Raw genomic sequence first — 12290 nt, 5'->3', positions numbered from 1 at the left:
AATACATTTGGGCCTTCGGAAATGGTTTGGGTCTTAACGGGCCAAAACTTTCCGGGGCCATAATCGGGTCTTTACAATATTAACAAAGAAATACTTTGAACGACTGATTCACCATTTTTTAAAAATCATTGTATAACAAGACAATACTTTTGAAAAGTGGTTATCTTGTTAATAAGAGCTTAGGATTATATAAACTTGATTAAGAAGAAAAATAGTGGTTAACCTATTTCTATTGTTAACAAAAAAGTAGAAATATCTAAACAAATTACCATAACCTAAAGTCCGGATTCTGAATGACACCCATGAAATAGACCTATCTCATTCCTCCATGACAGAGTCTATTGTAATCATAGTCCAACATTAAGAGAAAGGTATTATCCAGAAACCCCTTTATTGTTTATTCACAGTATGAATGAAATATAGGCATATAAGAATATTCTCATTCCAGTTAGAGAGCAATCAATAAACCACAGCGCAAAGTTTTTTAGCCAAGAGTAGTCTTATATGGACTCACGAAGCCACCATGTCGGTAGGAGAGTCCGTCTTTCTCTAAACAAGCTGTTTTGTGGCCTATACGGAAAGAGTTTTCAAAGAGGAACCCAGCATATCCCCTGTTAGCGAGATTTCAAACTTCCATATCAGAAAATTGAATTCTTAAAGTTAAAATGAAACAAGAAGAAACGAGGAACAAAGAAGTTTTGACACTCATGAGGCACAATATAAAGATAGCTTAGAAAAGAAGTTGACCAGAAATGTTTAAAGCTTATTTTGGAAACAAATATCAAACATTAACACAGTAACTATGCACTATACAAGGATGCTAGTAATACAAGGGAAAGAAAGATCGACAGGTACAAGAAAGGAGGTCGTGTTTATATAAGTTGAACAGCTGCAATTGCAGGAATTTTCTCTCTGAGTTTCTGAGTTACTGCTACTCGTACTGTCATGACTCCAGCAGCAGGTCCTGTGATTCTTATCTTCACGATCGGCTCTTCGATCTCCACCAGCTCAAGCGACCCATCTGCTGTTCCAATCAAGTAAGGCCTGATTTCTTCCAGCACCTAAATAAAATGTTTTAACATCGCACCACAACTCAAAAACATCAAGACATAAATATCTACTTCGCACACAAGCATTTAACAACTTTAACTTTTTAGCATTTGAAAATATCAAGCACCATATGCATGTAGATAACTTAAGCAACCTAGAGCTTATACCAAAACTAACACTCTTCATGTTTTGGGCATTCAGATCAAAGCCCAAACAAGAAAAACAGATGGGTTTGAGCAAAAAAACTAACATACCTTTTCAATGTTTTCTTCAGTGAGTTCAAGGCCAGTCTCTTCATCTGGAACTGATTCAACAGCCACTATTTCAGGTATCTTTTCCATAAGGCGACGCTCAATACCCATCTTCATAGTCATAACAGAACTTGGGCATGACCCGCAAGCTCCCTGCAATTTGACTCGCACAATATTTCCATCGATCTCATGTAACGCCACATTACCACCATCAGACATGAGGTATGGTCTGATTTCGTCCAGAACGCTCTCTACATTTTCCTCAGTAAGGGGTACTTCCAAGAGTGGGTCTGGGGTTGCCACTGCCTTTACAACTGTTAATGTTTCAGACAATCACATGACGAGGAACAAAAGAGAGATAGTTGAAATTATATCTTCTGAGTAGTAACCACCTAACTACGTCAAGCTCTCGGCTACTTCATCACAAGTTCAAGATTCAAAGACATTTTAAATCACGATGAGGAAAATAAGACAAGTATTCTGACCTTGAGATCGTGATAAACCTCGAAATCCATAACGAGGCCTAACTAGGAGACCAAAAGCGCGATGAGAGCTCAAAATCTGCCATAACCTTGGATCAGAGATACGTAGAGAAGAAGAACAAGGAGCAAAACGAAAGATCAAAATTACCTGAGCAGAAGAAAGAAGACGAGAGGCCGAGGAAGAGGAAGAAGGCTCAAGGCCTAGGGTTTGTCGCACCGACATGGCTGCTGGATTTAGCGCAAACGATTGCATCTCTCCTCCACTCTGGTCGAAAAGAAAAACTCTTTAGGGAGAAAGAAAACCAAATCACGACATTGTTTCTGAAAAATGATGTGAGATTCCTTTTTATCGTTGAACGCTTTCTTGGCCTGGCCAATGATTATCTTCGTGGGCCTATGGTAGAACGACCGGCTATTATTTTTATTGGTCTGGGTATCCTTGCAACCTTATATTAAATTTAGGGCCTTTTACGTTTTTCTTTCTTTCGAAGTTCACTCTTTTAATGTTGTCAGCGGTTTTTTTTTATTTTGAAAACAAACGGCTAATATGTTATCGGTCTGGGTATATAGACCGAGAAAAAAACAATTAATATAGCAAAGCGATCTATGAAAAAATATTACAATCTTAGCAAAAAAGTTATTTAACATTATACTCACATTCAGAGCATCTCCAAAAATCAAACTCTCAAAATTTTCTTTCTAGAGTGGAGATTTCCGGTTAACTTCCTTTGTGGTGGTTATTTCTTTTTTTTAATTTTCTCTTCCCACGTTGTGAGTAGTAATTTTCTTCCGGCCTTGCTACGGTTTCTAAAGCTTTTGGAAAGTTTTAAAATCTTTCACCTAAAAATCCTCCTATTTCCTTTTCTCCTTCATATAATTCTCCAGTTTTTACTGTTTCTTTCCTTCCTGGTTCCTTCGATCTGAGGACTTTACTTTTAACATGATTTCACAAAAGATTGTGGTGGAATTTTGCGTCAATAAAGGTTTATTTACGTCAATCACGCTTGATTTATTACCCAAGAACTTTCTCCACCGCAGCTCGGCCACCGCCGTAAGCTTCTGTGATCGAGATTCAATGGCTGATTTATTGCAAAAAGCTATTCAAGCTATCTCACTCGAGGAAGAAGAGCTGCTTACTCTCCCGGACAGTCCGACGTTCAGAGTTTTTGATGAGAATGAAACAAGTCTACTGGGACGTTTTCTGAATCCAGACTGCCAATCTATGGCAAGAATGATTGATTACATGCCAACGGCATGGAGAGTGTATGGAAAAGTCAGGGGCATAGCGTTGTCTAGAGAACGGTTTCAGTTTGTGTTCTAGAGAGAGGAGGATCTTCAAACTGTCTTCAAGGATAGACCGTGGTCTTATAATCACTGGGCTATGGTGATGGAAAGATGGACAGCTAATCCACCAGAAGATTTTCTCCACTCCATGGATATCTCTTGATTAGGATCCGCCATATCCCGGTCATTTTTTTCACATCCGGAACCATGTTTAAACTTGCTTCGGAAATTGGCAAGGTTGAGGAGATTGCTTATGATCCAAAAGTATCTCATACAAAGGATTATATCAGCGCATTAGTGAAGTTCAATGTCAATAATCCAGCTAAGGCGGCTCGCAAGTTCAACATGCCAGAAGGAGACACTGTGACGATTGAATTTGAGTACGAGAAGATTCATAAAAGGTTCTTCCACTGTCTCCGGTTGACACACGAGAAGATAAGGTGCCCGTTGCTTAGAAAAGGTGCTAGCAATGAGAGGAAGATGGCAGAAGGTTCTAAATTGCAATTGGCTACCGTGGTCTCTGCTGAACAGAGGGATGGTCCTCCAGGGTTTCCTGTTTTGTTTCCTGAACTCTCGAGGGAAGATCGCAAGATGGCTATGCTTTATATCTCGCATTCTGATGAAACAAAGAGGTTAGCAAGAATCCAGCGTGTGAAACAAGGAATTGCAGACAACATAGCCGATGCCTCAGTGCGCTTAACGCGTTTCACACATGAGTTGGATAAAGGGAAAGAACATGTATATGCCTACAAGGAACCTAATGTCTTATGATCATTATTATTGTAAACATGACAAAAAAGCAAAATTATCTAAGATCATTGAAATCATAACACATAATCAAAATTAGCTCACGATCATTGAGATTGTTCTCAGAAGAAATGTGAGAGGTAGCTCACGATCAGACCCAAATGACCATGTTGACCCATTGACAGCCATGCAAGCGATGGGTGATCATATGGCCCAAGGAACCAATCCAGTCGGAACCATGCACGAAGCTAACGGAAGAAAATCTATTTGGATATGGACCATGAGCTGAATATGTTGAGCCTAAACCACCAAACCCTTGATGAAGAACCACAAGATATAAAACATGGTATCAACTACAACTTTCAAAATATTATGCTAGAGTTGTATTCAGTTGATTGATTATAGGTTATTTGGCTTTCATATAAAAAAACTTCTTTTGCCTAAAATTGTATTCAATTAATTATTTATTTATAAAAGAAAGAGATTTCTAAATTAGTTTTATAGCACGGGAAATAATGTTTCCAAACCCTAAAGAGTTTTTGATAAAGCATTAAGAAGAGTATTCTCAAACTTTAGTTTCCGGGTATTCTTAAAATCAATGGATCTAATTCTATCATAAAAGCTTCTGCTACATCACAAAGGCAATGGAGAAGAAGAAACGTCTCAGCCAAAGCACATTATGCAAACCAAAAAGAAAAAAAAATCAGAACAAGTGATTGTTCAAACAAACTGGAATTATGTTTTTCAACAACCAGTTCAGTGGTTCTTTTCATGTCGAGATCATTTCCGAGCATTCTTAGACTCAACGAATTTGGTTCTATCCTAGAAGTTTCTGCTACATCATAAAAGCTATGGAGAAGGAAAAACGTCTCAGCCAAAGTACATTATGCAAACCAAAAAGAAAAATCAGAAGAAGTGATTGTTCAAACAAACTAGACTTATGTTTTTCAACAACCAGTTCAGTGGTTCTATTCATGTCGAGATCATGAACTTTGTTGCATTTGAGAAGCTTTAACATTTGCAATTGTTGGTCCTTTATGGCTTATACTAATTGAATCTGACCCAAAATATCTAAATCTATATATCTGAATTGAATCCAATTTATAAAATCACCCGAACATATACTAAACCCCTAAACTAAAAAACTCAAAATCTGGAATCCACCGAATCCGATCCCACTACCTGTATACGCAGACCTAATACTGGCTCCTCACTCACTAATTATGTGCACAAAAATTAAATTGACAGTATTCGTCGCAAGTCAACATTTCGATAGAATAGTAGAGGTTTTATTCCGGAAGTAACGATTTAAAAGACAGGTTTGCTAACGTAAGAAAAAAGAGTTTGACTACAGTATTTCTTAAAACATAATTTCAGATAAAGTTAGAGATTTTCGGTAACATTTTGATGCCATAGTTAGTAATACAAAATCATCCTAAAGGTTAAGGAATCTTATAGAGATATAGAGCAACTGCAACACTTGCTTATCGGGATCAAGGTGGTCTACAATCAAATCAGAGCCTCCAGCTTCTAAAAGATGCAAACAACACTGATCTAAATCACGTCAGCATCTTTTATACCAAAATAGAGTGTTACCAATCACCACACTTCCCGCAGAGATAACACAACCACAAATATGGATATAATAAATAGATGAGTTTGGTTTTAAGCCTGCGGTCTTTCAGCGGAATTTGTATTTATACAAACCAAAAAAAAACGAGTTGGGAATAATGACTCGGTACTCTCAGTATAGCGTGCGGCGGTTGAATGATTCCATTGTTAAATTGGCTGTAAAAGCTGGAATCGAGTTGAATTTCCTGATGAATATTTCTATCTGCAATCAACACACATAGAATGAGGACTGTACACTGCTATACTAAGAGGATGATCATGTTACCAAGGAAAAATAAGTTCTGCACTTTACCTGCTTCGCTATCTCACCCTGAGAGGTGTATTGATTGTCCTGATGGGATGAAATCAGTATTACTAAATCAACCGAGACAAAAAAAAAGCTTCAAATGCAACATTTGAAGTGTATATATATATAAAAGTTGCCATATAATGACTTACTAGGATGCTAGTGTTTCCAGATTCGTAATCAAATTCAAGTTTTTCATCGTCACTTTGAGCATAGATCGACTGGAGAGTAAAACGAGTAACTGGGATTCCATTGGGACGCTGATGTTCATCCATTACAATCTGCCACGAATAAGATAACAAGTTTCTATAGGTGAACAAGGATGTATGATCATCATTAATAATGGAAGGAATCACAATTAAAGACAGTAATACCCCCCCCCACCCCCCCCCCCCCTTTCGAATTTGATAGTTTTTTTTACATTTTATCAGAAATGTTACGCATCCATAATCATTGCCTTCATGGAACCATTGTAATGCTCATCAAACTTAAAGACATGCGAGTGCTACGAGCAAGTGGCATACCTTATAACCGAAAAGCTCACAACAAGCCCTCCTAAACACGGAAATCCTATCAGCAAAAACAGTTTTGTACCTGTTTCATAGTCTCCACATGCTTCAGTATGAGGAAAGAAAGGTTATATTTCGGACAAAAGTATGTATTCAACATTTACAACGACATACCTCTCTTCACGTTTCTCAAGTGTAGCAATTTGCTCTTTTAGTTGAGCAATCTTTCCAGTTATATGAGAATCAACTAGCTTACCTGCATCTCCTGTGAAAATATTCACGAAAAAAAATTGTCAAAAAGCTTACTCTGTAAACTACGATGACTTTTTTTTAAATGCATGCAGAGTATCATGACACAGAGAAATTAATGCATGCTTCTACAGGCTTAATTTAATTTGTAATTGTTGACTACTGGCAACATCATAAAAAGGAAAAAGGTTAAAAAATTCGAAATTTACCTGACTGGCTCTTCAATTCTTCAACAGCTTGAAGTCTTTCTTTTGTTTTTTGTAACTCTGCTTGTAAAGCTTCTATTGTTTGTTTGGCCTCATTCTCTACACCAAGAGTATTCACCATGCGCAAAACCCTTGTATTTGCAGCAGAGAAATCACCATGTCCCAGCTGCCATATAAATGTTAAATGGCATTTTTGATTTTGCTTTTACAATAATGGAACATTTCATGGTACCTTACACTAACAAAAGATGAAGTACATAAGACTCATTCTAACCATGGAATATGTTCAATTTTCAGTAAAAAATGTCAAGAGTTGGTCTTCAAACAGTGTGTTACAGTTAAGTACCTTTGACTCCAGTAAAGAGATCTCAGAGCGTAGGCGATCACTATCCCTTTCCAGCGACTTCATTCTCCTTGCTTCACTGACTAATTTATCATTCAGATGTTCTATTTCATCGCGTTGACGATTATTGACATCTTTAAGTTGGCTTAGCTCCTTCTCCAACTCCTTAAGATAGTTCTCCTTTTTCGCAAGAGAAGATTCAAAGCTCTGTACATACATAAAACGCAAACTAAGAATACGCTACGAACCAAAAATAAATAGTCAATAATGGTATTCTAGAACCTGAGCAAGGGTTCCATCTGTTGTCGCGGACACAGATCCGTCACTGTTGGACTTCCTTCGCTCACTAACAACAGCTTTTAGTTGTTCTTTCTCTTCTGTGACCAAAGCAAGCTGTCATTATAAGATAATATATCTGTTAGCAAGAGTGCCAAAAAAAACAGGTTTTTATCAACGATGTCCCGGCAAAACACTTGGGATATTATCCTATGAATATTGACTCTATTTACATAGCATTAATCCGCTTCTTATGAGCGCACAAACAATTTATCAACATGAAATACGGATATGATGAACCTTCCGACTCATACACAGCACAAGTAACAAAATTCAATCGTACCATTGCTTCAATCCTCTTCACATCAGATTTGAGTGCCTCAAATTTCTCTTTAGCTAATGCAGCCTCAGTTTCAGCATTCTGCTTGCCAAGTTGAGTAGCATCCAGAGCCGCCTCCAGTTGGTTAAATCGTGTACTTGCTTCCCCAATCTTCATAGTGCTATCAAGAACCTCCCTTCAAAAGACATAACACAAGTCACTAGGAAGTCAAAGATACAGGGGTAACCTCAGATTGGTATAAGACTACTCTAGATGATTGCTCTCACGCACACTTACCTCTCCTAAGATTTTCACTAGCAAGCCAGAATATCTCTAAAATATAAAGTTACATTTGTACAAACTGGTGTTGCAAATGTCTATGATAAATAATATCTTGTTCACCTACGAGAAATCGGGAAATGAGCAATAACGACCATCTCAAATCTCTCTGCACAGAAATCTTTTATGCACGTATAGTTATTTGAAACAACACCATAAGAAGACTAGTGATAAGCTTATAATCTGCTAAGACTATGTTGACATACTTTTGCAGCGCCGAGAATTTCATAACAACGTCATCAGGACAGGATACACCAGGAATGTTGTTTAGCAATGACTTCCAAGAGCACAACTCATTCTCCAATTTGTCAAAGCTTATCTGCAATTCAGGCAATTTTAATAACTCTGATTCTGCTCTCTCCCTACGGCTTTTTTCTTCCAGTAATTTCACTTTCAATAGCTCAGCATCTAATTGCTGTGATTTTAACTTTCTAGCTTCTCGGACTTCAGCTTCCTGATACAATTACCAAGTATCAATATTGTTAAGAAATACAATATGGAAACTAGCATAACATTTTGTCAAACTTACACAGCGCTTAAGTTCCTCCTGGAGAGTTTTAAACAATACATTGTTATCTGAAGGAGAAGCTGCTTCAGAAGTGAACGACGAAAGCTTCTTGTATACTTCAGTTTTTTCGTGCAAACACTGCAAAAGAAACAAATAGAAAAAAAAGTCAAATGAGTCAGCGAGAAATCTACCAAAATAGTTGAAAACATACATTATAAAGATTTGTTTTTATCATATTTAACATTTACGTCAAAAAAACAGCCTACCTCGTCAAATTTCTGTTTAAGATCCTCCAGCTGTGATCTTAAGAGATCTGACTCCGTCTCCGCACTCTGTGCTCTACATTGCATCCTTTCAAGCTAAAGAGCAAAGAAAAACTCCAGTCAAGATATCATGAGAAACATGCCTTGAGTGAATACATCAAGTCTCCTAATTGATACTTACATCTGCACCAATTCTAGATACAGAAAGCTTTGCTTCTTTACCCAAGTGGGCAATATCATTATTCAAACGATTTCTCTCCCTCTCCACACTACCAGACAACTGACTTAGTTTTTCTTCCAAAAGTTTAGCTTTTTCTTCTGCTGTTGCAACTGAAGACTCGGCTTTCGTTCGGAGGTTCATTTCACTCTGAAGCTTTACCTGGTGACAAAAGGATTATGTTAACAAAAACTTTTGCCACCAATGATATTGACAACAAATTAAAAGGAGAGTTGAACAACCTCCAGGTCATGGCAAGACTGTAGTGCTTTTGTATACCGCTCTTGAGAATTATTCATCTCCATTAGGAGCTGCTCCTGAAGCACCTTTTCACGCCCTTTGGCAGCAGCAAGTTCTTGCTCCGAGTATAAGAACTTATCTCGAAATTGCTTTCTCTCTTCGTCTGTTGTTAGTATAAGAAACCAAATCAGCAGCCAGAACCTAACTAGCATTTGGAATCAAGACTCTCTCTGGTTTCAAACTGAAAACAACACACACACACCTGCTTGGGTGAAATTCTGATTTAGAGTCTGTAACATGGTCTGATACCCCTGCGCTTGTTTCTCTGCTTTGCTTAAGGCATCTAGAACATCAGATTTAACCTACAAAACAATGAGAAAACCTTTAGATTTGAGCACCGTTGAGGAAGAAGATATGATTTAACAACCATTTGGCGGCACTGATAGGTGCAAAGGTGCTGATCGGAATGGTCATGAGAAGCTGTTTGAAGCGGAGCAGGAAGAGGAGAATCTTCGTAGATAACGAGCTGGTCCCCGGTGGGGGTGGAGCTGCCGCCCGCTTCGGACCGGGCTTTCTTCGGCGGCGGAGTCCTCAACATCATGTTGGACTTGAGCAATTAGGGTTACGTATCTCCCAAAAAGAATCTAGCTTCTCCGATTTGAAAACCAAGGCGCCACTGCCTCGAAAACCGACGAAGGTTTTGATGAGAGAGAGAGAGAGGTAGAGGCTTTCGGAATTCGGACGAGGAAGGGGAGCTAGATGGGTCTCTCGTCGATGTGTAAATGCATTTTAAATGGGCCGTTTCTCAATGGGCTTACGATTGTGGGCTAATTATCACATTGTATATGACAAATTGTTTTTTTTTTTTTTCCCGTCAAGTTTATTTTTATTAAAATTGAAAAGGGTTTTAGCCCAATTAACAGCCCGAGGCCCAACCAAAAGCCAACAAGAACCCATAAAATACGGGGGTAACATACACGCTAACGGCCCTACGGCCCAACAACCAAACCCGAACGACTTCAGCCGGCTCACGGCTCAGGGACGCTCGACACGTGTAAGGATAACGCCCCATCAGTGCGGCACGCGTCACTTCTGCATCAACCTGACCTTCACCATCTCGAGAAGTCGCCGGAGATACACCACCGGAGGCCAGGAGCTCGGACAAACCGCAAAGCCTCCATCGAGACCACCTCTTCTCTTTCACGCTTTGTTCTCGCTTCGGAGAGCATCATCGATCCGATCGAGAGCTCCTCCGACAGCACAAAACCATGAACCACTTGGAATCACGAACCAAGAGTCACCTACACACACCCAACGAAATCAAAAGCCGAACCAAAGGACTGGAACAACAAACCGGCGACGCAAGGTTGAGGAAACCTTCACCCCCCGGAGAACAGAGCCGACGACGGCGGAGCTGCAAAAGCCTCCCCTCCCGGAGACAAGAACCGGCGGCGACAGAGCTGAAGGAGCCTCCATCTCCCGGAAACGAAACATCCACTGGCTAAAAACCTTTAGCTTCTCCCCACCGTACCTTCACCTGACCGCGTCTTGACTCCAAAGACAGAACCGCCGCAGAGGAGACCTGAACCAGAGCTCAGACAAGGCGGAAGACGGAGGTGACGAAGAAGAGACGCACGACCAACATCTTTGAAGATATTCTAGGGGCTCCGGCGATGGCACGCACGCTCACGCGCCGGCCGCTCGCCGGATCAACCTTAGATCTACTTTCTCTCTCTGCTACTTCACTCTCTCTCAATATGTAAATTACTTACAACAACTTGATATGACAAATTGTTAAATGGGGAAAAAAATTTAAAAAATCTATTTATACAAGGGGGTGATTGGTTAGGATGTAGAAAGTGACTTTACCTTTAATTTTCATCTACAATTTTAAAGATTACCAATCATGTTTTATCTTAGTTGTTAAAGATACAACAAAAAATTAAAACTATAGCAAAAACATACAAAAAATGGTTGTAAAAATCTTATTTTCTAAAGTCCCATCTTTTTAGCCGTAGGAAATTTTAAAGCTATATCTCTTAAAGCTAAATCAAAAAATTATACAAACTAAATTCTAAAGTAAATTTTCTACTGTTACAGCCCAACCAATCACCCCCAAAGTTGTTAAACCCATTCATTAATAATATGTTTTATTTAATATTTGCCTTAATCAATCAAAATATCTCTACTCCTATTTATAAGGAATACACTAAGTTAATTATGTTAATTGTTGTTACTAATCAATTTAAAGCAAACACTACGGCCAAACAATAATTAATCTAATATTAAATAGCAGCTCACGAAACTAATTGATTTCTATTATAACATATGTACTTATGATATTACATTTTTAATGATTCTAAGTTTCCATCAAATCTAGAGTTATTGGGAATTGAATTCTAGATAATTTTACTCATAAGACAAAACTTCAAAAATCTTCCATATTTCTTCTAGATTCTTAAAATCCTTGAATTAGAACATTTTCATAAACTTTTAAAATATGAAATACTCTTTATAAGTCTTTACAAATTTACCAAATCTCTTGACTTTTAGAATCAACCAATTCTATAAAAATTTTACTCCCACTAACCCCCTAAAGAAAGAAGCACAATAACAAAGCACATAGTATGGTATGAAAACAAAATCATAATAGTAAAATCATTAATCTAACAATTTTGGGGAATATGTACGAAAAGTAACTAAAACAAAAAATATTTATGATAAAATTTTGTTATTTAATATAAGTTTAGAAACTATTTAAAACCCTATAAATCTATACTCTTAAATCATCCAAAAATCTGCTAATTAATCTCGATTCTCACAAACTTAACAGATGTAACTATTATAAAATGCACAAAAAATATAAGAAATATAGGCATCGAATATTCAGATTTGGAACAGATTGATTTTTTTTTGGGTATAGATCCTTAAAGTCCTAGCCATTTGGACCTAATTAGGTCTTTGAAAACATTTGGTTTGGGATTTAGGTTGGTTTCTTTCAGGTCTGAATCCATAATTTAAATACATCTAAATAACTCTAACTTTTGGGTATATAGCGGGTCCGGTCGGTTCTAATATTTTAAACCCGA

General features: G+C 38.0%; 2 protein-coding genes across 2 annotated transcripts; both read right to left on the bottom strand.

Moving 5' to 3' along the window:
- Positions 1-690: 690 nt before the first annotated feature.
- LOC103843884 (nifU-like protein 2, chloroplastic) lies at positions 691-2192 on the bottom strand. The gene is made up of 4 exons (XM_009120658.3): positions 1932-2192; positions 1787-1862; positions 1305-1615; positions 691-1061 (listed from the first exon to the last, which is right to left on the bottom strand). The coding sequence occupies exons 1-4, from the start codon at positions 2034-2036 to the stop codon at positions 873-875; spliced, it is 681 nt and encodes a 226-aa protein (XP_009118906.1). The 5' UTR covers positions 2037-2192; the 3' UTR covers positions 691-872.
- Positions 2193-5350: 3158 nt separating this feature from the next.
- LOC103843885 (mitotic spindle checkpoint protein MAD1) lies at positions 5351-10399 on the bottom strand. The gene is made up of 16 exons (XM_009120659.3): positions 9629-10399; positions 9464-9563; positions 9204-9364; positions 8926-9123; positions 8748-8840; positions 8503-8619; positions 8180-8427; positions 7659-7830; positions 7322-7432; positions 7043-7246; positions 6700-6862; positions 6416-6506; positions 6257-6326; positions 5885-6013; positions 5739-5777; positions 5351-5648 (listed from the first exon to the last, which is right to left on the bottom strand). Exons 1-16 carry the CDS (start codon positions 9800-9802, stop codon positions 5559-5561), a joined length of 2160 nt encoding a protein of 719 aa, XP_009118907.1. The 5' UTR covers positions 9803-10399; the 3' UTR covers positions 5351-5558.
- Positions 10400-12290: the final 1891 nt, after the last annotated feature.

This window comes from Brassica rapa, chromosome A10 (assembly GCF_000309985.2).
Source record: "Brassica rapa cultivar Chiifu-401-42 chromosome A10, CAAS_Brap_v3.01, whole genome shotgun sequence".
Lineage (NCBI taxonomy): Eukaryota > Viridiplantae > Streptophyta > Magnoliopsida > Brassicales > Brassicaceae > Brassica > Brassica rapa.
Note: the sequence above shows the minus strand (reverse complement) of the source record. Positions and strands in the feature narration are given on the sequence as shown.